The sequence below is a fragment of the Ranitomeya imitator genome, chromosome 4 (assembly GCF_032444005.1).
Source record: "Ranitomeya imitator isolate aRanImi1 chromosome 4, aRanImi1.pri, whole genome shotgun sequence".
Lineage (NCBI taxonomy): Eukaryota > Metazoa > Chordata > Amphibia > Anura > Dendrobatidae > Ranitomeya > Ranitomeya imitator.
The window spans coordinates 470,191,018-470,216,383 of record NC_091285.1 but is presented as its reverse complement, the minus strand read 5'-3'; the positions used below and the strand labels follow the sequence as shown (position 1 = coordinate 470,216,383).

At 44.0% G+C, this 25,366-nt stretch overlaps 2 protein-coding genes across 8 annotated transcripts in view; both read right to left on the bottom strand.

The window, feature by feature from the left end:
* Positions 1 to 25,366, bottom strand: part of LOC138676501 (threonine--tRNA ligase 1, cytoplasmic-like) — a 116,081-nt gene that overhangs the window by 2,510 nt on the left and 88,205 nt on the right. For all 6 annotated transcript variants that reach the window (XM_069765863.1, XM_069765865.1, XM_069765864.1 and 3 more), the window contains 7 exons: positions 24,867 to 25,033; positions 11,057 to 11,219; positions 10,777 to 10,914; positions 10,611 to 10,688; positions 9,440 to 9,540; positions 8,733 to 8,837; positions 7,482 to 7,554 (listed from right to left, as the gene is read on the bottom strand). In XM_069765863.1, coding sequence (XP_069621964.1) covers positions 7,482 to 7,554; positions 8,733 to 8,837; positions 9,440 to 9,540; positions 10,611 to 10,688; positions 10,777 to 10,914; positions 11,057 to 11,219; positions 24,867 to 25,033 — 825 coding nt within the window. The remainder of the gene's footprint in view (positions 1 to 7,481; positions 7,555 to 8,732; positions 8,838 to 9,439; positions 9,541 to 10,610; positions 10,689 to 10,776; positions 10,915 to 11,056; positions 11,220 to 24,866; positions 25,034 to 25,366) is intronic.
* The window catches only part of MAPDA (N6-Methyl-AMP deaminase), a 270,844-nt gene that overhangs the window by 181,510 nt on the left and 63,968 nt on the right, over positions 1 to 25,366 (bottom strand). The window lies entirely within an intron of this gene.

Here is a 25,366-nt window from a genome sequence, read left to right as displayed (position 1 = left end):
AACAAGTGCTAAGCATCTCTGAAAAATATTTAGAATTGAGAGTCCTCAGTGGTTTATACCTTTTAACCCCTTAGTGACAGAGCCAATTTGGTACTTAATGACCGAGCCAATTTTTGCAATTCTGACCACTGTCATTTTATGAGGTTATAACTCTGGATCGCTTCAACGGATCCCGCTGATTCTGAGAATGTTTTTTCGTCACATATTGTACTTCATGTTAGTGGTAACATTTCTTCGATATTACTTGCGATTATTTATGAAAAAAACGGAAATATGGCGAAAATTTTTTAAATTTTGCAATTTTCAAACTTTGTATTTTTATGCCCTAAATCAGAGAGATATGTCACGAAAAATAGTTAATAAATAACATTTCCCACATGTCTACTTTACATCAGCACAATTTTGGAAACAAAATTTTTTTTTGTTAGGGAGTTATAAGGGTTAAAAGTTGACCAGCAATTTCTCATTTTTACAACACCATTTTTTTTTAGGGACCACATCACATTTGAAGTCATTTTGAGGGGTCTATATGATAGAAAATAACGAAGTGTGACACCATTCTAAAAACTACACCCCTCAAGGTTCTCAAAACCACATTCAAGAAGTTTATTAACCCTTTACGTGCTTCACAGGAACTGAAACAATGTGGAAGGAAAAAATGAACATTTAACTTTTTTTTGCAAACATCTTAATTCAGAACCATTTTTTTTATTTTCACAAGTGTAAAAACAGAAATGTAACCATAAATTTTGTTATGCAATTTCTCCTGAATACGCCAATACCCCATATGTGGGGGTAAACCACTTTTTGGGCGCACCGCAGAACTTAGAAGTGAAGGAGCGCCGTTTGACTTTTTCAATGCAGAATTGGCTGGAATTGAGATCGGACGCCATGTCACGTTTAGAGAGCCCCTGATGTGCCTAAACAGTGGAAACTCCCCACAAGTGACACCATTTTGGAAACTAGACCCCTTAAGGAACTTATCTAGATGTGTGGTGAGCACTTTGAACCCCCAAGTGCTTCACAGAAGTTTATAACGTAGAGCCGTGAAAATAAAAAAATCGCTTTTGTTTACACAAAAATGATCTTTTCGCCCACAAATTCTTAATTTCACAAGGGTAACAGGAGAAATTAGACCACAAAAGTTGTTGTGCAATTTGTCCTGAGTACGTCGATACCCAATATGTGGGGGTAAACCACTGTTTGGGCGCACCGCAGAGCTTCGAAGAGAAAGAGTGCCGTTTTACTCTTTCAATGTAGAATTGGCTGGAATTGAGATCGGACGCCATGTCGCGTTTGGAGAGCCCCTGATGTGCCTAAACAGTAGAAATCCCTCACAAGTGACACCATTTTGGAAATGCAGAGTCATAAAAAAAAAAATATTTTTCCACAAAAAAGATTTTGTAGCCCCCAAGTTTTCATTTTCACAAGGGTAACAAGAGAAATTGGACCCCAGAAGTTGTTGTCCAATTTATCCCGAGTACGCTGATGCCCCATGTGTGGGGGTAACCCACTGTTTGGGCGCACGGCAGAGCTCAGAAGGGAGGGAGCACCATTTGACTTTTTGAGCGCAAAATTGGCTGTCGTGTTTGGAGACCCCCTGATGTACCTAAACAGTGGAAACCCCCCAATTCTAGCTCCAACCCTAACCCCAACACACCCCTAACCCTAATCCCAACCTGATCCATAATCCTAATCACTAACCCTAACCATAATCACAACCCTTACCCCAAAACAACCCTAATGTCAACCCTAACCATAACCCTAATCAAAACCCTAAATCCAACACACCCCTAAACCTAATCTCAACCCTAACCTCAAACCTAACCCTAATCCCAACTCTAACCCTAACTTTAGCCCCAACCCTAGCCCTAACTTTAGCCCCAACCCTAACCCTAGCCCTAAGGCTACTTTCACACTTGCGTCGTTTGGCATCCGTCGCAATCCGTCGTTTTGGACAAGAAACGGATCCTGCAAATGTGCCCGCAGTATGCTTTTTTTGCCCATAGACTTGTATTGCCGACGGATCGTGACGGATGGCCACACGTCGCGTCCGTCGTGCACTGGATCAGTTGTGTTTTGGCGGACCGTCGGCACAAAAAAAGTTCAATGAAACGTTTTTTTGTACGTCGCATCCGCCATTTCTGACCGCACATGCGTGGCCGTAACTCCGCCCCCTCCTCCCCAGGACATAGATTGGGCAGCGGATGCGTTGAAAAACTACAGCCGCTGCCCACGTTGTGCACAAATTTTCACAACGTGTTTCGGTATATCGGGCCAACGCATTGCGACGGCCCCGTACCGACGTAAGTGTGAAAGAAGACTAACCCTAAATTTAGCCCCAACCCTAGCCCTAACCCTAATTTTAGCCCCAACTGCTGTTCTCCTGCCGGCCAGCAGATGGAGACAGATGGCGGGCACACTGCGCATGCGCCCGCCATTTTCTTTTGCCGGCGGCCAGGAGGAGCAGCAGGAGGATCCAGGGACACAGGGGAGTATGATAGGGTCCCCGAATCCCCCTATTTCTCTGTCCTCTGATGTGCGATCACATCAGAGGACAGAGAATTACACTTTACTTTTTTTTTTTTTTTTGCGGTCGCCGGTAAACAGTTAATTACCGGCGATCGCAAAACAGGGGTCGGTAAAACCGACCCCGATCATGCTCTTTGGGGTCTCGGCTACCCCCGGCAGCCGAGACCCCAAAGATTCTCGCGGGGCCGGCCGGCGGGCGCACTGCGCATGCGCCCGCCATTCTGAAGATGGCAGCGCCCACCAGGAGCCACGAGGAGCACCGGGGGAGATAGGTGAGTATTGGGGGGGCTACCTGGGACCCCTTTTCTCTGTCCTCCGATGTGCGATCACATCGGAGGACAGAGAAATTAAAAAGAGATCGCAAAAAAAAAAAAAAACCGCGATCGCCGGTAAACGGTTAATTACCGGCGATCGCAAATGCGGGGTGGGTAAAAAAAACCCCGAATCATGTTCTCTGGGGTCTCAGCTACCCCCCGGCAGCCGAGACCCCGGAGAAAATCCGACTCTGGGGGGCGCTATTTACTTTTTCAACAGCACCGTTAATTAACGGCGCTGTGGTTTAAGTACCCTTAGCGGCCGCCGTTAAAAGGCGTATCGGCGGTCGCTAAGGGGTTAATGGCTAACTGAAACGATGGTAACAAATTGCAAGCTTTCGAGACTACTCAGGTCTCTTCATCAGGCACAATATTTTTCTATCTACTGGCTAACACGGTACCAAGATATTTATCTTTGCTATAAGCATCTCTGGGAACTCCATCAAGATTGTTGGAAGACCATTCCCGGTGACTACCTCTTGAAGCTCATCAAGAGAATGCCAAGGGTGTGCAAAGCAGTCATCAAAGCAAAAGGTGACTACGTTGAAGAACCTAGAATATAAGACATATTTTCAGTTGTTTCACACATTTTTGTTAAGTATATAATTCCACATGTGTTCATTCATAGTTTTGATGCCTTCAGTGTGAATTTACAATTTTCACAGTCATGAAAATACAGAAAAAATTTGAAATTATTCCTTTGTAGATTGTGAGCCCTCGCGGGCAGTGTCCTCTCTCCTCCTGTACCAGTTGTGACTTGTATTGTTCAGGATTATACCTGTTTTTTATTATGTACACCCCTCCTCACATGTAAGGCGCCATGGAATAAATGGCGCTATAATAATGAATAATAATAATAATAATAATAAATGAGAAGGTGTGTCCAAACTTTTGGATTTGGAATTAACTTGGCATTGTGACATTTGGACTGTAGATCAGCCTGGAAGTGTGAAATGCACTGCAGCAAAAAAGAATGTTATTTCTTTGTTTATTTTTTTTTTAAATTGTGAAAAGTCTTTTCAGAGGGTCATTTATTATTCAACCCCTCAACCCACCAGAATTCTGTTTGGTTCCCCTAAAGTATTAAGAAGTAGTTCAGGCACAAAGAACAATGAGCTTCACATGTTTGGATTAATTATCTCTTTTTCCAGCCTTTTCTGACTATTTAAGACCCTCCCCAAACTTGTGAACAGCACTCATACATGGTCAACATGGGAAAGACAAAGGAGCATTCCAAGGCCATCAGAGACAAGATCGTGGAGGGTCACAAGGCTGGCAAGGGGTACAAAACCCTTTCCAAGGAGTTGGGCCTACCTGTCTCCACTGTTGGGAGCATCATCCGGAAGTGGAAGGCTTATGGAACTACTGTTAGCCTTCCACGGCCTGGACAGCCTTTGAAAGTTTCCTCCCGTGCCGAGGCCAGGCTTATCCGAAGAGTCAAGGCTAACCCAAGGACAACAAGGAAGGAGCTCTGGGAAGATCTCATGGCAGTGGGGACATCGGTTTCAGTCAATACCATAAGTAATGTACTCCAACGCAATGGTCTCCGTTCCAGACGAGCCCGTAAGGTACCTTTATTTTCAAAGCGTCATGTCAAGGCTCGTCTACAGTTTGCTCATGATCACTTGGAGGACTCTGAGACTGACTGGTTCAAGGTTCTCTGGTCTGATGAGACCAAGATCGAGATCTTTGGTGCCAACCACACACGTGACGCTTGGAGACTGGATGGCACTGCATACGACCCCAAGAATACCATCCCTACAGTCAAGCATGGTGGTGGCAGCATCATGCTGTGGGGCTGTTTCTCAGCCAAGGGGCCTAGCCATCTGGTCCGCATCCATGGGAAGATGGATAGCACGGCCTACCTGGAGATTTTGGCCAATAACCTCCGCTCCTCCATCAAGGATCTTAAGATGGGTCGTCATTTCATCTTCCAACAAGACAACGACCCAAAGCACACAGCCAAGAAAACCAAGGCCTGATTCAAGAGGCAAAAAATCAAGGTGTTGCAGTGGCCTAGTCAGTCTCCTGACCTTAACCCAATTGAAAACTTGTGGAAGGAGCTCAAGATTAAAGTCCACATGAGACACCCAAAGAACCTAGATAACTTGGAGAAGATCTGCATGGAGGAGTGGGCCAAGATAACTCCAGAGACCTGTGCCGGCCTGATCAGGTCTTATAAAAGACGATTATTAGCTGTAATTGCAAACGAAGGTTATTCCACAAAATATTAAACCTAGGGGTTGAATAATAATTGACCCACACTTTTATGTTTAAAATTTATAAAAATTTAACTGAGCAACAAAACTTTTTGGTTTGTAAGATTTATGCATCTGTTAATAAATCCTGCTCTTGTTTGAAGTTTGAAGGCTCTAACTTATTTGCATCTTATTAAACCTGCTAAATCTGCAGGGGGTTGAATACTACTTGTAGGCATTGTATATATATATATATATATATATATATATATATATATATATATATATATATATATATATATATATATATATATATATATATATGTATATACACACATATATATATTCGTAATAGTATAGGGAGCAGAACGGCACTAGAGCAGAATGTTTCCAAGCATGCAGGACTGTTAATGGACAGCTGTATATTCAGGCGTCACAATCGTAAAGGGTAATGGTGCTCTGCATGAATGTCCAGAGAGTAATCGGTATGCAGTAAAAGAGAAGAAACTAATGCGGCACTCACCCCGAATTTGCTGTGAAGATTGTGATCTTTAATGGAGAAAGATGAAAATTACATCCATGAGGACATCCATGAGGACATCAGGTACATATGAGGGTGCGGTATAGGAGCACGGACATGTCCGTGCTCCTATACCGCACCCTCATATGTACCTGATGTCATGATGGATGTAATTTTCATCTTTCTCCATTAAAGATCACAATCTTCACAGCAAATTCGGGATGAGTGCCGCATTAGTTTCTTCTCTTTTACTGTATATATATATATATATATATATATATATATATATATATATATATATATATATATATATATATATATATATATATACACACACACATATATATACACACAACTAACTAACTAAAGCAAGTAACTAAAGGTCCCCCCGTCGTGTTTAAAATACTTTCTTTGTATATAATGCTGTGTAACTTTATATCTAAATTGTTGGTAATTTATGACACATCACATGTGATTCCTAGCCATTGTGAAACGTCCATAATTATTTTTGTACATTTACTGACTTGAGAGACAGATATCTATTGTTTGAAAGGATCAGCATAAATACAATCATTATTGCTACATACACCAATTATCAGCCAAATTATCTGCAAATAATTTCCAATTTTAAGTTATTAAGTTATTTTTCTGTAACTGTAAGGCCATGTTCACACTATGCGTTTTTAACTGCGGAACCGCCGCCATTTTGCCGCTGCGGGTCTGCAGCTGTTTTCCATGCAGGGTACAGTACAATGTTACCCTATGGAAAACAAGAACCGCTGTGCCCACATTGCGGAAAATCCCGAAAAAAACCGCGCTGAATTGCTGCGGGAAAAAAGAAGGACCATGTCACTTCTTTGTGCGGAACCGCAGCGGTTCTGCACCCATAGACCTCCATTGTGAGGTCAAACCCGCAGTAAAAAATATCTGCGGGTTTTCTGCGGTTTGTGGTGCAGAAACCGCTGCAGCAGGAAGTGCGTGGGCGGAGTGTGGCTGTCCCCCCGTGCTCCAATCCCACCCCCCCATGCTCCGATGCCACCCCCCCGTGCTCCGACGCCCCCCCCGTGCCCTCATCTCCCCCCCTTATACTTACCGGGCCTCCCGGTGTCCGTCCGTCCGTCTTCTCCCTGGGCGCCGCCATCTTCCAAAATGGCGGGCACATGCGCACTGCGCCCGCCGAATCTGCCAGCCGGCAGATTCGTTCCAGGCATATTTTCATCACTGTGATAACCTCACAGTGATCAAAATAAAAAAAAAAAAAGTAAATGACCCCCCCCCTTTATCACCCCCATAGGTAGTAACAATAATAAAATAATTTTATTTTTTTTCCCCCACTACAGTTAGAACTAGGTTTAGGGTTAGGGTTAGGGGTAGGGTATTTTCAGCCATTTTAACCCTTACTTCCTAGCAAAAAAACTTCCTAGCAAACACACAGACAATCTGCAGAGAAAACTGCATAAAAAACCGCACTAAAAACCGCATCAAAAAAGCACCAAAGACGCACCAAAAACCGCACCTGCGTTTTCTGCCAAGAGCTGCGGTTTTTAGTGCAGAAAAATCCGCAGGGAAATCTGCAACGTGTGAACATGGCCTAAAACTGCAATCAGCATCCAGGACAAAATTATAGAAGTGATTACTCGGAGACGCCATGTTTAGCGCCAAGTCACTATATGTCTGCAGTTTCAGCTAAGATCATTTATCAACTGTCCACCTAATAGATATTAGATCGATGGGGATCTGATCTGTACGGATTGGTAAAACAAAGAGACCCAGTAGCCAACCAGGCAAGCACAACTCTAGGTAAGTGTGTACAATAGTTATTGTTTTTGTGTATAGGACTGCTTTAGTGCCTGCTAGATATACATCTGATTTCACAAGATTTATATTCATAGCTTGTTCATATAAATACATACATACCTGCTGGGCATAGTCTTCACAGCTTGGTCCAACAGGGACTACCATGACTTGTCGTGGTGAAAGCCAAAATGGCCTAGTCCAAAAAAAAAGACAAATCGTTACTTTATTTCGTACATTTACAAGAATTGTCAAGATTTTTTATTGGAAACCACTTGGATGGTTGTAAGTCAACTATACAAGTCATACTCTACGTACGAATCCCCATACACTTCACAATCACCTGCCGGGCTCTGTATTTCAGCAATGACAACGCAACGTACGGTATAATTGGTGCGGCCAGTCACTTGCCACCGTGGTGTCCCAGAATAGCCAGTGATTGGTTGAAGTGATCACATGCTAGTGTCCAGAATCCATTACTGGAGAAGGAGAATACAGAGACAAAAGGCAGACCAGAAAGAAGCAGAGCTCAAGTGCATGGGGATCAGTAAGGAAAGTATGACAATTTCTGAATCAATCAAAGCCATTAAAAAAAAAAAACCAAAAAAAAAAACACCAAAACAATTAAATACAAGCAGATTTATTGAATTTCTTTTGCAGTATAAAAAATTAATATGCATCCCCCGGCGTTCTGCTTCCCTGCACTGTGTCAGCGCTGGCCGGCCGTAAAGCAGAGCACAGCGGTAACTTCACCGCTGTGCTTTACGGCCGGCGCTTACACAGTGCAGGGAAGCAGAACGTCGGGGGATGCGACAGACACCGGAATGTAAGTATGTAGTGTTTTGTTTTTTTTACATTTACACTGGTAACCAGGGTAAACATCGGGTTACTAAGCGCGGCCCTGCATTTAGTAACCCAATGTTTACCCTGGTTACCCGGGGACTTCGGCATCGTTGGTCGCTGGAGAGCTGTCTGTGTGACAGCTCTCCAGCGACCACACAGCGTCACTGCAGTGATCGGCATCGTTGTCTAGATTGCTGCAGCGTCGCTAAATGTGATGGTACCTTTAGTCTGAGTTTTATCAGAGATTTTGACCAGATTTTCATCAGAGATTGTCAAGGTTTCTTTATGTCATGGTAAAATCTAAAAAATATCGCATTAGTGACCTTGTTCCATGACTCGGATCAAAAATTGAAAGTGTCAATTTCTGAAAGCACCGTTAGGGCAACATTTAGGAAAACCATATTAATTTCAAGAATTTAACAGTATCTGTATCCCGAAAGAGAATATACAAAAGTAGTAAAATTCAATTTGTACTACACTAACTTATCAGGTGTTCAATTGTGTTCGCAGAAAAATGTAAAGCTTTCATACCATTTTCCTCCATAATTTTCACAAAGAATTGCTATCATCCGTTCCACGGATCCTAAGATGGCGCGATGAATGATGACGGGTCTGTTCTTGTCATCTCCATCTTTGCTGCAGCAGAAAAAGAACACAATCAAAACACAGAAATTCAGATCTACCCAGTGAATTTCTAAGGCGCTGTTCACAGATTCTGAGATCATGTTCAGGCAGAGTGCTAAGGCTTCTTTTCACATACCGTTGTTTTGCGGCCCCAATAGATTTCTATGGGGCCGCAATAATTTCACGGTGCGCTGTGGGGCCGTATTTACGGCCGTGAATAAAGATCGAGCCTGCTCAATCTTTTTCACGGCTTACGGACACGGCCCCCATTGAAAATCAATGGGGCCGCAAAAACAACGGAAGCTTGTTTTTGCGGTGCACCGTAACTTCCGGTTTTGCGGACGCCGTTTTTTTTCCAGTACTATTTCCATAGTATTGTAAACTCTGAAAAACGGTGATCCGCAAGTTTTTTGCGGTCCGTTATTGTGGAAGACAATGAAAATTGCAGCGATATGGCCCGCAATAACGGGCCGCAAAAAACCCGGTATGTGTAAAAAGCCTAAAGCCGTCATTTTCAGTTTTAATCCTATGACAGCGCTTAGTGGAGATAAAGGACAGAGGTGAACATGTAGGTTCATGGCACAAATGTGGACAGTATACAAAAAAACCCTTACCTTACATATGTTAAATTAAACCGAGCTGGGAGTTGGAAATCGAGCTGTATTGTTGCACATTGGTGGTATCTTCCAATGGCATCTCTGATCTTAATATCAATCTGCAATAAAATATTCAACTTAGGATTAACCCCTTAATGACAGCCAATACGTCTTTTAACTGATCTGAGATATAAGAGAATAGCATCCCCATACAGGTGACAATCCAGCAGCTGTCAGCTGTACACTATAGCTGACAACTTGCTGTATCAGCCACGATCAGTGTTGGCACCGTACATATCTGTTTAACCCCTTAGATGCTGCTGTCAATAGTGACTACATCATTATAAATGGTTAACAGAGTGTGGGGGCTTCCTCTTTATCCCAATTTGTGCCCTCAGATCAGGATTGTGTGGTCCTGATGTTTGCGATGGCAATTCACGACCAAATAGCGGCCTTAGAGTCTGTCGGCTGTTGTAACCTGTTCAGAAGTTAGTGACATTTAGGTGGTAAAAATACACATTTTCATTTCTGTCATACCACTTTGCATTAATTCCTGTAAAGCACCTGAAGGGTTAATAAACTACCTGACAGCAGTTTTCAATATGTCAGGGGGTGCTGTTTTTAAAGTGGTATCACGTTTAGGGGTTTCCCAATATATGAGACCCCTAAAGTCAATTCAAACATGGATAGTTCCCTAAAAAAATAAATGTTGTAAATTTCCTTGAAAAAATTAAAAATTGCTGCTACATTTTTAAACCTCCTAAAATGCTAACAAAATAAAAGAACATTTTACAAATGGTGCTGATGTAAAGCCGACATGAGGGAAATGTTATTTATTAATGGTTTGCTGTGGCATGACCATCTGGATTAAAGGGATAATCATTCAAACTTTGAAAATTGCAAATTTTTTACATTTTTTATAAATAAACACAAAACATATTGACCTAAATTTACCATTATCATAAAGTATAATGTGTCACGAAAAAACAATCTCAAAATCACTGGGATTTGTTGAAGCGTTGCAGAGTTATTACCACATAAAGTGACACTGGTCAGATTTCAAAAATTTTTCTCCGTCACTAAGGGGTTAAAATTGTCCATGTAATTTAATTGATTGCCACAAACTAAGGAATAAATATATTACACTGGTAAGAAACTCTACAGCAGAAATGGCCGACATGATACTTGCCTTTGGGCCATAGAAGGCACCATCTCCTGGGTTCAATTTCCAGGGTTGTCCAAAATTATTGAGACTGTTCTCCAGTTGCTGGACATGGGGAAAAAATATATATGTTAAGTATTTCACATGGACAGTAAATGTGAATATTGGCAGTGACCATGACCATTAGAAATACCTTTTCGGCTTGATTCCACATCTCAATTTCTCCGAGGTAGTTGTCAGGTCTGGTTGAAAGGTGGAGTTGGAAAGTAAATCCAAACACCTCATATACAGACTGCAGGAACTGTAGGCATCCCTTCATCTCTTCTTCAATCTAGGAAGACCAGCAATTCAGGTTTTAATACTAGTATGACTGTTACTTCATTCAAGACCTGACTGAGCGGAGCAGAGATTTATATTTTCTTGATATGATACGCACTTTTAATATGTGCATTATGGTCTCATTTCACTTTTACCTGTTCCATTGTGCAAAAAATATGTGCATCATCTTGCTGAAAGCGCCTAACTCTGGTCAGTCCACTTAATGCCCCAGATAACTCGTTACGATGTAGGACACCGAAGTCTGCAAAGCGCAAAGGCAATTCTCTCCATGAGCGAGGACGATGCCCAAACATGAGGCTGCAAGAAGAAACATCAAAGATGAACCACAGGCAAAATGAAACAAAAACGGATCATCTAGATACAGGTTTCCAGCTTATGTGTCTATTTCTGTTACTTGATGTGTGCTAGGGTTGTATATTGTGGGCTGAGGAGCTGGGTCCTCGCCATACATTGTGAGTGCCGGCAGTATTGGGGTATGTTTCCACGTGCAGGAAACGCTGCGTGTCTGACGCTGCATAGAGCCGCAGCGTCAGACACGCAGCGTCCAGATGTTACAGCATAGTGGAGGGGATTTAATGAAATCCCGTCTCCACTATGCGTGGTAACACGCACGCGGCGGCCCTGCGACTCCGGACATGCTGCGCGTCTTTTCAGATCGCAGCATGTCCGTATATCTTGCGGCGACGCTGCGTCGCCACAAGATATAGCACAGGGCCCTATGCGATGGGTGCGATGATGCCGGATGTGTGCTGTGAACACATCCGGCATCATCGCGTCCCAGAAGGGGGCGGGGCTTAGCGCAGAGCGGCAAAGTCGCTCCGACGATACCGCTGGCCATCCTGATCGTGGACACGCAGCCTAAGGCTGCATGTCCACGTTCAGGATGGCCGGCGGTATCGTCGGAGCGGCTATGCCGCTCTGCGCTAAGCCCCGCCCCCTTTCTGGGACGCGATGATGCCGGATGTGTTCATAGCACACATCCGGGATCATCGCTCTCCACCATAGGGCCCTGTGCTATATCTTGCAGGTTCGCTATTTTCGTGTCCTCCCATCCACATACTTACGCTGTCCCTGGGTATTATACCTGTGAAGTCAGCTTTTCCACCCTGTCGATATTGGATTGTCTTTGTTGACTATCTTATGTTATTTGCCTGTATTTGTTAAATAAATTAATTGGTTTTTATTCAGGACTTTTTGTACTCTCTTGGTTCTCTTGTGTTTTATAGTTATTTGAGAGTGTTCTGAGCTAAATTTAGCACCCCCATTATGTTATCAGAGGGGAATAAATGATTTAGGAAAGGTTTTCTGCTCTGGAGCCTGTGTTTCTTACCCTCTAAGTATGGTGGGGCTGTCCTATCTGAAGGAGATATTGCTGTAGTGTCACAGAGTTGCTGGTGCAGCTCGAAGGAGCGCTGAGAGCAGTCTCTGTAATGGATTTGTGCGGAGAAGATTCGGGGTTTGCAACGCCAGGAGTGATGTTCCTATACCATCTTGGTACAGAGAGATGGTGGAATTGACCATGTCCCAGAATCAATGGACTGCAGCATTAGCCAACGCTCCTCCTTAGCTTACCCCACCTGTAGTGCTGTTCCTTATCCAGGCGGGTGGCCTCACATATAACAGCTGACTGAACAGTGTCCTAGTGATGGAAGTTCACGACTCAAGTAGTTTGGTGACCCTGGCAAGGGCAACAGCTCCGCTTGTGCTAGTCCCTGGGAAGGTGGTGGGGGTAAGATGTATCTATTGAGATGCAAAGAACTATCCCACGGCCCAAGTGGACATACGCACAGTCTGTGGTTCCGTGTCTCACCAAGTGGGAGTGGTCAAGGACTAGCATGCATTGCATGCTATTGTAATCAGATGATATTTTCCTTTGATCTGGGACTTACGGGCTAAACCTATAGCACCCAGTACTCCAGTATGCCGTTAGGAATTGCTATTGTAACAAGGTCACATGATATAAATAGTGAATTTCTACTCTTAGTACTGGTTAGAGGGGAGGATATAGTGTACGGAGCACAGACCAGTGTCAATGTATGTGTAGAAGTGTTGTTTGTCACTGTGTGACTGTAGAGCAGTATGGCACTAGTGCAAGAGTTGTGTGTGCTGTGCAGACGGCAGCACCTGTGTGCTAGCAGATGGTACCCAGCGCTGACTTTTGGGCAGAGAGGGGGGATACATCAGTGTCCAGAAGATGTACTTTAGGTGCCGCATATGCTATTGAGTGTGGCATCGAAAGGTAGTAAATGAGGGCTCCACTTTATTACCCCACTGACTACTATAATGTGATTGCTGTGTGCCAATAGGATGTTGATATAGAAGGGTTAATAGTTTGCCTTTAAGTGCCTTTTGCCTTTAATTGTTAGAATTGCTAGAATCTGTTGATGCAGTAGTCTGATGGCCTCCTTTCAAGGAGACCATACTTCTTATCAATGTATGTTCTTAATAGTCAGTCACAACATGTTCTGGGTTATGGTAAATAAAGTATGACCCTGGGTGATGATGGGGGCTACATGACTTACATTGAAATGCATTTATTGTAAATGGTATAAAATATTGCCTCTTGCTGCATTACATCAGATAAAAGTGACTTGCTCGCAGGATATGTTTGAGGTGTCCTTTGTCTCCAAGCGTGCTTGTAAAATGACGGGCGTAACTCCACAATTTGGTCTCACTGGTGATCTGTCAGCTGACATTGGTCAGAACGAAAACAGCTACGACAGTTTTGGCGCCCGACCGGGGCCGTGTAGCCAGCCTATTCGGAATCCGTATGGGGGAGCTTTCTGAGAAATTGGACATGCAAAACACCAGCTGCAGCAAGGTGAGAAATTTATTCTTACAACCTGTTTTGCACTTGCAATCTCTCATCTGGATCTCTCCATACCTCTGGGTAAAAGGCTGCGAACATGGTTCAAAGAATCCACATCACCAGTGAGTTTTGTGTTTGTTTTCTGTTTATGTCCGTATGAGAGTTGAATAATAGAGTTATAAGATGATAATTGTTATCTGTATCATTTGTCAGTATCCTAATTGGTTGTGTATTTGTTTAGTGTATGTGTGAAGTACAGAGCTGGGATAGACTCTGTGCAGTGTTGTTATTTTGGTCATTTTGGATTGGCAGTACATTATATGAAGCTGTATTTTGTATTATGGCCGTGGTTTTTGTTGTTTGGCCTTAAAGTGCTTTCAGAGTGTCAGTGGACACTGCTGCAGTTTTTGTTATATAGAGTTGTGTTAATTCCAAAGTGCAAAATAGGCAGGCTGTGTGAACCTTGTATGTATGTATGTCTATGAGAACTCTGAATGAGATGACAGGTGAGTAAATGAGTATAAGGAATAAACATAAATCCCTGATTGATGAGGGGTTCCGTTAGGTGTGGTCCTCTGTATGTGACAGAAGACATTATTCAACGCAGTTTGAGCTGAATTAGGTGGAGTGATTGAGATAAGGGATTTTCTTCTTGTAAAAATCAACTGAAAAGTGAAAGGAAAAGAAACAACAATCCCTGAATGAGCATGTATGTATGAGTATCATTACTTATCTAACTGTTGTTAATTGTCCAGGATAAATGAGTTGTGGATATTTTTAATGTACATTTAATTTACATCTGAGATTCAGTGAAACCCGTGTTATATATGGTTTGACATTGGATAGGTTTCTATATGTGTTTTGGCCGGACGCGGTCAGAATCAGCTTATTCAAGTTGTGCAGTGATCTGCCTGTATAGAGAAACTGTTTTTAATTCCGAGAGGATGAATGGTTTGTAGAGATTAAGTCTGAAAACTGCTGCATTCTGTTTCTGTGTGACGGTGCCCTAAGACAAGCTCTTATCTGTGTTTATACCTGATGGGAGGAGGGAAGCAAATCGCTGCGCGAATTGTTTGTTATTTCTCCTCTCTGTGCTGTGGGCCAGAGGAAGGGGGGCCATGCAGCTGCGCTGAAGAATATGGAGCTGTGCATATTCTGTCCTCGGTTCAGTACGCGCTGAGAGATTTGTGTTTAAAGCAATAGTACTGTATGTATTGAAGTAGAAAGAAATATCGTAAGTTCAAGTTGGAATTTGAAAGTGAAAGAATTGTGCCTATTTTAGAGGAAACTTGTAAGTGATTGAAAGATTGGTAAAAGATTCACCTGCTTCAAGTTGATATGATATTGATATGTATATATAGCAAACTGAGGATCAACAGAGGAGGTAGCCAACTGCACGGCTGATGTAGTAGGTGGTGTAACCTGCTACAGTCAGCCTACGGCAAATAGGTGGTGTAACCTTGCCGTTCCATGGAGCTGCGCTAGCCAGCTGATCTACCGGGTGGTAGGTGGTTTAACCTGCCCGCTAGAATCCTTTAGGTCTACCGGGTGGTAGGTGGTGTAACCTGCCCGCTAAACCTTGACACTCGCTCTGACTGGTCACGTGTTGCAACCCTGGTTTAAGGCAAGGCACACTAAAAAGGGCATTTTTAGAGGTGAGTTGTCTCAGCGGATAAGTTGAAGCCATGGGCAACTTATTCTGTGTGCAGTCAGGGCCCCCAATGGGATCCAAAAACCGCTGTACAGATTGGAAAAAGGAAGCAGTGAAAGATGTGAGACCAATATTGAAACAGGCAAAAATGCCAGTGAGTGGATGGATGTTTGGATGTTCAAAAAGGCACAGACAAAGGAGGAAAATAGCATGTGAATAAATGGCATCTGAGAGAGTGCAGCAGGACGGAAGTAAGGTGTATTATGAATGTTTTCATGCTTAAAAGTCCGACTATGACTGACACATTACTGTTACCGTTATACCTTTGTATAACCAGAGACCAAGACAAGACAGATGGACTTGTAAACATTGCGGTCAGACAAACCCAGACTGGAGAAATACTTGTATGATCTGTGCTGCAACCCAACCTAAGTGAATTACACTGAATCCTGTCCAGACAAGATCACATGTAGTGACATAAGAAGCTGACACAGGATTGTGGTTAGTGGGTAGTGGGGACATTAACTTTTGGGAGTAAGCTGACAGTAATCCTTTGGTGAAGGAGCAGTAGACCAGCATGTCATGTCACCCCCAACCGGTCATCTAGTCACCCCCACCACCAGAGAACCAACCACATCAGGTAGTGTAAGACAGATACAGGAGTATTATCCCTGGAAGCCCTCTGACTAGCTAGCTACGCTAAAATAATTGGCTGACCCTGAGAACAAACCTTTCCCATGTAACAGACAAAGACAATATGATGGACGTATAAGTGCACCTGAGCAGACCTAGAGAGTTGGTGAGCACAAAAGCAGGTGACGTACTAGGACACAAATTAAGACTTTTACAGAAGTGACAAAAGGAGAGAGTGTAGAGATGTACTCTGGACGGTTACAGCTGAAATGGGCAGACATGGGGTACAGTCCAGTAACCCACTCGATGTTAAAATATTTGTAAATACATTAATTGACGGTATGACAAAAGGCTTACGAGACGCAGTACAGACAGCCAGACCTAAATGGAGAAATGTAGATCCAAAGACCTCCTGAAGGTTGCTCAGGAGTTGAAGAAACTAGGACAATAAGACGACGTGTCATGTATGCTGGAGCACAAGGAAAACAGTAGAGACATAGTAAGGGACCTAAGAACTTAGAAACAGTGAAGTGCTGGAATTGTGGAGAAAATGGACACTCAGACCAATCTTCCACCTCCTTCACCTTCAGACTAGGAAACTGACAACCCAGTGACAAATGTGTGCCCTGTTCTTGTCCCCTCCAGACCTGGTCCTGCCTTGATGACCACCATACCAATGCTGGAAGGGAAAGAGACAGAATTCTTGACCGACACTGGGGCAGTCGGGACTAGTACACAAAGACTTGATACTGCCAGACATGATTACTGACGAGACTGTGGAATACGTGAGGGTAGAGGGACAAGCGACTGAAGCCCCTATGACTAAACAAGAAAAGACTAGAGTCACGAGACAGCCAAGAGGTGCTTACAAACTTATTGTTAGTGACAATACCCCTATGAATTTGCTGGGAGCAGAGTTGAGTGCTGTCTAGGCCACCATACAGTACTCTCCTGAGGGTATTACAGTCACAAGTCCCCTTTCATATAAACACTTGTGGCAGAGGGACGCCAGGGTCTTCCACGTGCACATTATACCACAGGTAAATCATGCCCTATTATAGTTACACTTAATTCCATTAACTTACCAGTTTAGCAGTTTCCTTACACAAGATGGTATAGTTACTGTGTATTTCTAGGTTGTCTTCATATGATAGTTTTTTTTAGCCATTCATTATATTGGCTCAAACCATAGTCACGGTTTATTTGTCTTTTCCACTTCTTATACCTTATCGCAGGCAACTGGCATTGATATTTGGTATTTTTCAAATCCCTTCTTTTTGTATTTGGAACTGTTAGTTATGGATTTATATAGGGCTGTTACTTTCTTAGAATAAGCTTGTGCTTTGCTGTGGCCTATGGCATTGTGCTCCCCCGTTTTATGACTCAGTATCTTTCGTAAATATATATATATATATATATATATATATATATATATATATATATATATATATATATATTCATATATATAATTTTCTTTTGGTAACATATTTTGTGAATCAAATTTTTTTTTTTTTTTTTTTTAAGGGGTACTCTACCCAATCAAATACGGGTATAAATATTTGGACATTAATGTGTGATTTACATAAACACTTGTGTAATATGGCAGAAATGGTGTATATGGCAAGAGTAGCGAAAGTAACACCTGACACCAGAATGTCTGAGGACAGGGAAAGGAGTCAGGTACCAGACACCGTTTGGGCAAGGGGAAAATCTGATATGGGTCGGCTGCCCATTCCCCCTGTCATGATAAATCAAGAGACGGAATCACTCCTCTTTGGTTAAGGCAAATCAATGGCCCTGAGCAGGGATATTAAAGAGTATGTTAAGGCAGGGGTTCTAGTGCAGAGATATTCCCCCTGCAACACCCCTTTGTATCCCAGTAAGAAAAAAAGGACCCAAGGGTTCCCCTAGTGCTTACAGAATAGTTCATGACTTAAGGGCTATTAATGAGGTTACAGAGAGTATGACCTTAATTGTCCCTAACCCACACACCGTACGGTCACAAATCCCAGCGACATCAAAAGGTTTCACAGTTATTGATTTGGCAAATGCATTCTTCTCTGTACCACTGCACTCTGACTGTCAGTATCTTTTGTCTTTCACTCACGAAGGTAAACAATACTGTTGGACGGTCCTCCCACAAAGGGGGAAAGAACTCCCCAACCATCTATTCAACAGCGATGGCAGGGATTCTTGAGCAGTGGCAACCACCTCATCCACAGATTGTACTATTACAGTACGTGGATGATCTCTTGCTCTGCTGCCCGGACCAGATGTCCTGCAAGGAAACTACAGTTTCCTTGCTGTGTTTTTTGGCAGAAAAGGGTTGCAGAGTCTCACGTGATTGCAAACAAAAGGTGACATTTTTAGGACATTGTATTGCTGAAGGTACAAGACACCTGACTGAAGACAGAAAACAGGCAATACAAATCTCCCTTTACCCAGGTCACACCAGCATCTACGCACTTTTCTAGGTTTGGTGACCTACTGTAGGCCTTGGATAAGGTCTGCTTCACAAATGATGCACCCACTCTATCTGAATATGTCACCATCATAAGACATAATGTTCTGAATCCAGACACTCATTTGCCTGTGGATTCAGAAAAGGGGGAATTGGTGACAGCATTGGCAGGTGGGAAAGAGAACATGACATGACGTTGACATGACGCACGAACATGACTGCATGGGAACTGATGAGTCAGGAGACAGTGGGTTTTACATATGTTCGTGGGAAGAAAAAACCTGTTCCTAATGCATATTTTGAGGTTTTTTATTTTTGTAGATGGCTCCAGATACCACCAGAATGGGCGACTCTACATTGGATATGCAGTAGTATCCTCACATGAGGTAATCCGAGCTGAACCACTCCCTCCTCACATGTCGGTGCAGGACGCAGAGTTGAAGGCACTCACTGAGGCGTGTAGAGCTGCTGCAGGTAAAGTCGCTAACAGTTACACACATGGGCGGACATACCGCCTGTTCAACCTGTGCGGCTGCACAGGGGCCCGGAGGCTCTAGGGGGCCCCTGCAGGCAGGGCCGGCGTTAGGGGCAGGCAGCTGCCTAGGTCCTCGCTCCCCCAGGGGCCCCCAGCTAGCGGCACATCACGCAGCTGCTATGGGGCCCCAGTGAGGCAGGGGGGCTTGCCTGCCGCCAGCGCCGACTCCCCCGCCGCGTTGAACTATACCGGCGTCTGCCGGTAGAGTTCAAAGCAATGAATGATGGAGGAGAGAACGTCACCTGATGCTCCCTCTCCCATCATTCCCCGCTCTGCCTGCTCTGACAGACACTGCCGCGCACTCACTGTGTGCCGACAGGAGCAGGAAGTGGAAGCAGCGCGGGCACGAGGTGAGGTGAGGAATGTGGTTTGTTTTTTTTTACTCTATAACAGTGAGTACTGGACTGTGGGGCCATTCTGGGGGGGTGGGGGAGCTGCGCTTTATACCATGAGGCTGGGTACTGTATACCATGAGGCTGGGTGCTGTATACCATGAGGCTGGGTGCTGTATACCATGAGGCTGGGTGCGCTGTATACCATGAGGCTGTGTGCGCTGTATACCATGAGGCTGTGTGCGCTGTATACCATGAGGCTGTGTGCGCTGTATACCATGAGGCTGGGTGCTGTATACCATGAGGCTGGGTGCTGTATACCATGAGACTGGGTGCTGTATACCATGAGGCTGGATACTGTATACCATGAGGCTGGGTGCTGTATACCATGAGGCTGGGTACTGTATACCATGAGGCTGGGTGCTGTATACCATGAGGCTGGGTGCGCTGTATACCATGAGGCTGTGTGCGCTGTATACCATGAGGCTGTGTGCGTTGTATACCATGAGGCTGGGTGCTGCATACCATGAGGCTGGGTGCTGTATACCAGGAGGCTGGGTGCTGTATACCATGAGGCTGCGCTGTATATTGAGGCTGCGCTGTATACTATGAGGCTGCGCTGTATACTATGAGGCTGCGCTGTATACTATGAGGCTGCGCTGTATACTATGAGGCTGCGCTGTATACTACGCGGGCAGTGCTGTATACTACGAGGCTGCGCCGTTCTGTCCCCATCATTCTTTCTCAGACGGTGGAAAGAGGCCGGGAAACAAGCATTGAACGACTTCAGTATTGTCAATCACACTCGTTTAGTGGCCTGAACTCAGCGCTTGTAAATACAACCGAAATGCTTCTGTGTGATGTGCGATATGTTAGGATTTGAGGCCCCATTTTAAACTTTGCCTAGGGCCCCACTTTGCCTAAAACAGGCCCTGCCTGCAGGGTGGCTAATAATGAGGGCAAACTGGCCAGTTTATCCGGCTTCGGGGGCCCCTGGCCAGATTGCCATCATGGGATTGCAGCTCCGCTGCCTGCAAGAGAAAAAGGCAGTGGAGCGGAGCTGCAGGGAATGGATCCATCCTGCTTCCTGCCACACAGCAGCGGCTAAATGACATCATCATTCAGCGCCGTGGCTGTGTGAGACAGGAAGCTGCCGGCGATGGTGCGGCTTCAGGATACCGTGCGAGCAGAGGTAAGGTGTGTGTGTGTGCAGAGAGATGAATGGTGCTGTGTGTGTGTGTGTGTGTGTGTGTAGGTGGAGGAGAGGGCAATGATTGGGTTGATGGAGAGGGCAATGATAGGGGTGGTGGGGCAGGAGGAAATGATGGTGGCAGTGGAAAGGACAATGATGTGGGTGGTGGGGAGGAGGCAATGATGGAGGTGGTGGAATGGGCAATGATATGGGGTGGTGGGGGAGAAGGCAATAATGTAGGTTGTGAAGAGAGAAATCATGGGGGTGGGGGAGAGGGCAATAATTGGATGCGGGGATTTTATAATGGGTTTAAGAACAGGGGGAGGTGGAGGAAGACATTATTATCGATTATTATGTATAACAGAGTCCCTTAGTATAAAGTGTACTCACTTATGTATAGCACAGTCCCTTAGCTTTGTCGCCTTAAAAGGAGGGGGACCCAGGCACATTTCCTGCACAGGGGCCCCAAGCTGTCTGTGTCCGCCCCTGGTTACACAGATTCAAATTGTGCATGGGGAATATCCCATGATTATTGCCCTATCTGGAGAAGCAGAGCGTTTCTTACATCAGCCGGTAAGCCCATTAAAAATGCAGAGCTGGTTGGCAAGGTAAAAGCACACACGGACGGTGACTCTGTGGAGGTAGAGGGCAACAAAAGGGCAGACGAGGCTGCTAAAGTAGCAGCAAGGCTAGGGAGCAGTGGACGGTGGCGGGGAGTCAGAGTATTCCAGCCACACTGAGCCTAGATGTCCTGAAATCCCTCCAGCTGCCCAAACAGAGAAGGAACACTGGGAGAGAATGGGAGCTGAGCTGAACTCAGAAAGAGTATGGGAGAATAAGGATAAATCGTATATACCAAGATCCCTGCTCCCAATCATGGCGCAAGCAACACAAGATGCCTTCTGGATCACTCCTGGTTTCAGTTACGCAGCCGCAAAGCTCGTACAGTCATGCCTCATCTGTGCACAGCACAACCCAGGAAAAACAGTTAAAAAAATCCCTAAGAAAGCGACACCCAGGCCTCTCTACCCATTTCAGAGACTGCAGACTTGCTACATACAGCTACCCAAGGTAGGAGTGTGTGGAAAATGTCCTAGTATGTGTAGATCTCTTCTCTGGTTGGCTGGAAGCCTATCTGGTAAAATGTGCAAATACTAAAGCGACTGCAGACAAACTGATGAAAGAACTGATCTGCAGGTATGGTGTCCTAAAAACCATAGAGAGCGATAGGGGCACACACTTCACGGGAGAAATAATGAGGGAAGTCATGCAGGTCCTGGGAGTACAGCAAGCATATCATGCACCATATAGACCACAAAGTAGTGGGAAAGTGATGAGACTAAACGGGACACAAACTGAAAAATCAAAGGCCACGGCAGACACAGGAAAGAGCGGGGTAGAGTGCTTGTCTCTTGCATTCTTGTCAGTCAGACACACTCCAAATAGAAAGACAGGCTTGTGTCCTTTTGAAGTCCTGTTTAGTAGTTTGCCAGAGGCTGGTCTGTACTTCCCACAGGTGCTACAAATGCAACACGGTGCTATGACAGCCCATGTCCAGGCCTTGCAGAAAAGACTTAATGTGGTGCATAAACATGTGTTTTCATCCATTCCAGATCCTAATGCCAGTGCAGACGTACATCAGCTGAATCCAGGTGATTGGGTGGTCATACACAGACACGTGAGAAGGAGCCTAGACCCACGGTTTGACGGCTCATTCTAAAGTCCAGCTGACCACATTCACCTCAGGGAAACTTGAGGGAAAGCCCACCTGGATCCATGCCAGTCACTGCAAAACGATCTTTTCACCAGCAGAATGACTGTTGCCCTAATCACCTTGCTGACAGTGGTAGGATTCTTGCACCTTACAGAGACACTGGATAAACAAACTTATTCAACATCTTGCTTTTCTTATAAAAGACGCGGAAGGACAAAAACTGCTGGACTGTTGGATCTGTGCACACAGCCCAGTATCTGCAAGGACTATGCTGTACTTAGCCTTACCCCTGGAGCCAAGGAAGGTATTAGCACCCCACTGCATGCACAGTGAGACTTGGACTCAGATTTTCTTGGTTCCTTAAGGCTCTTAATGAGACTAATACAATATAGAGACTCCTTTTTAAATCCAGCCAATTGGCTTAGCGGCCTAGCGGGATGGATTATTTTTGGTATTTTACAGACTTGTATGCAAATTTTGTTGCTTTGCTTATTGTTTTATGTAGCCGTAAAAGCGCTAATATATATATTACCTAAGCTATGGAATAATGTAGGTGTAGAAAAAAAATCTAAGGCTGAACCTTCTGTAGTGTATCATAGGTCCCGTGTAGCCACTGCTGACGGGGGAGGTGAGTGTCCACAGTGAGGGTGGATGGGCGAAGCAGGTAGGTAGTCCCCTTGTGGGTACTAGACCCATGAGACAGTAGCTCCTTTGTGGACATCAGCTGACCCCGTAGCAAAGGTTATACCATTTACAAAAGGGGGAAATTGATATAGAAGGGTTAATAGTTTGCCTTTAAGTGCCTTTTGCCTTTAATTGTTAGAATTGCTAGAATCTGTTGACGCAGTAGTCTGATGGCCTCCTTTCAAGGAGACCATACTTCTTATCAATGTATGTTCTTAATAGTCAGTCACAACATGTTCTGGGTTATGGTAAATAAAGTATGACCCTGGGTGATGATGGGGGCTACATGACTTACATTGAAATGCATTTATTGTAAATGGTATAAAATATTGCCTCTTGCTGCATTACATCAGATAAAAGTGACTTGCTCGCAGGATATGTGTGAGGTGTCCTTTGTCTCCAAGCGCGCTTGTAAAATGACGGGCGTAACTCCACAATTTGGTCTCACTGGTGATCTGTCAGCTGACATTGGTCAAAACGAAAACAGCTACGACAATGTCATGGGATTCAGGCTCCAAAATCTGCCTACTTTGTACACATTTAGTGCTCCAGTGAGTCTACTCAAATGACTAAATTAAGAAATGAACTGTTTTGTAGCGTACAACCAAAAAAACAATGGAAAAACTGTTTCCTCCCCCCCAATTCCACCTACAAGGATTTGTTTTCCATTTTGAAATACATTCTATAGTAAATTAAATTGAGCTGCATAAAAATCAAGCTGTCAGGTGGGGGATTAAAAAATGAAAGCAAATAAATAAAAATAAGCCGCATCTTCAAATGGGATAAACACAAACTTGCCAGATGATTAGAAAACCAAGTCATTGTTTTATGTGGAATTTTGTGACATTTTTGTTGTATTTTTTTTCTAAGCATATTTGTCCTGAAAGCAAAGTGAATGCGAATCCCGAAGTCTCATGCACATGTTGCTTATTTTTCACTTGCAGATTTGGAGCAGATGTAAATCGGCAGCATGTGTGTTCTTTCAGCGTTTATGCTGAAGATTTTACCCATACTAATGAGTAGGGAAAAATCTGCAAGAAAAACGTAGGTAAAAAAATGTGACAAATACACACCTGTTTTACGCAGGGTTTTTCCTGCCAAATGATGCAGAAATGGTGCAGACATTTCTGTTGCAAATACTTAGAGGAAACCCAAGCAAATGCAACTTTTAATAAACAGAGACTTCTGCTATTATTTATATTCTGCATCCTTTCATCACTGTATAATGTTGGCGAGACTTCTAAACAATGTAAAGAACAATTACCAACAGAGTTTACTGGGATACATGTGGCTTCCATCTATTCATAAAACTGAGGCATCTTACTCTAGCGGGCTATTTGCTCTTGACTACTGTGTAGAACGGCAATATTTATAAATTCCCCTCATAAACACGATTCATCAAAGATTTTACGCTAGTATTCTGGTGTAAAAAGCTCGGAAAAAAAAAAAATCACACGGTTTTGGCACAACTGAAGCTGTGCTAAAAACGATACGACATTTGCTGTTCTCATGCCATTATCCAGGTCCGAAAAAGTGGGCGAGAAGACCGCCGTTTGTCAAATTCATGGCGAGTTTGTTACACCTAAAATCTTACTCCACCTGGGACTAGAGTAAGCTTTAGGGGAGAGATGCACACAGGTGTACGGCACTTGTCTCATACTCTTCTTCACCAATCAAGGGAGTTCGATTCCAGCCCACCTCCTCAAGATCGGAGTGAAAAACGGCAGTCTTGATGTATCGGGTCCATAGTGGTCACAAACTATGTGTTGTGTCCATGTTCCTGTATCTCGCTCCACCGATATCACAGTTCACTTCACACGTAGAGCTCCACGCGTGCTACACACAAACCGCTAAATACTATGTGATCTAAGCAGGCAAATGGAAACTTTGATTCTGTATTGACATGAAAGGAACAGGAACATCAAAAACTCACCAATGTCCAGGACAGTTCATAGGTTTCAGTGCAAACATTTCTTTTTCAACCTCAAAGGAGAACATGTTCTCACTGTAATGCTGCCAGTGACCAGACGCTTCCCATAGCTTGCTATTGTAGATGTTAGGTGTTGCTACTTCTGTAAAATGTCTCAACTGGTATTCCTCCTGTAACACAGTACATTCATGCCATTAATAGGCATGTCCTCAGAAAAGATCATGGCATACAATTATTACTGACATGAAAGCTAAGAGATGAAGAAGCAAAGTGAACAATTCACTAGTACTTCAGTGAAAGCACCACTCCAGTGGTTTTCTTATATTTCAGAGTTGGAATGGTGCTACTTATCTAAGGTCTTATACTTACCCTTTGCAGTCTTCAGCCCTTCCTGGTATCCCTCCGGTCCAGCATCACCATTTTGTGACCGCAGCTCCTGACTGACCAGAAGTCAGAGGTAACGATTAGTGATGAGCGAGTGTACTCGTTGCTCGGGTGGTCTC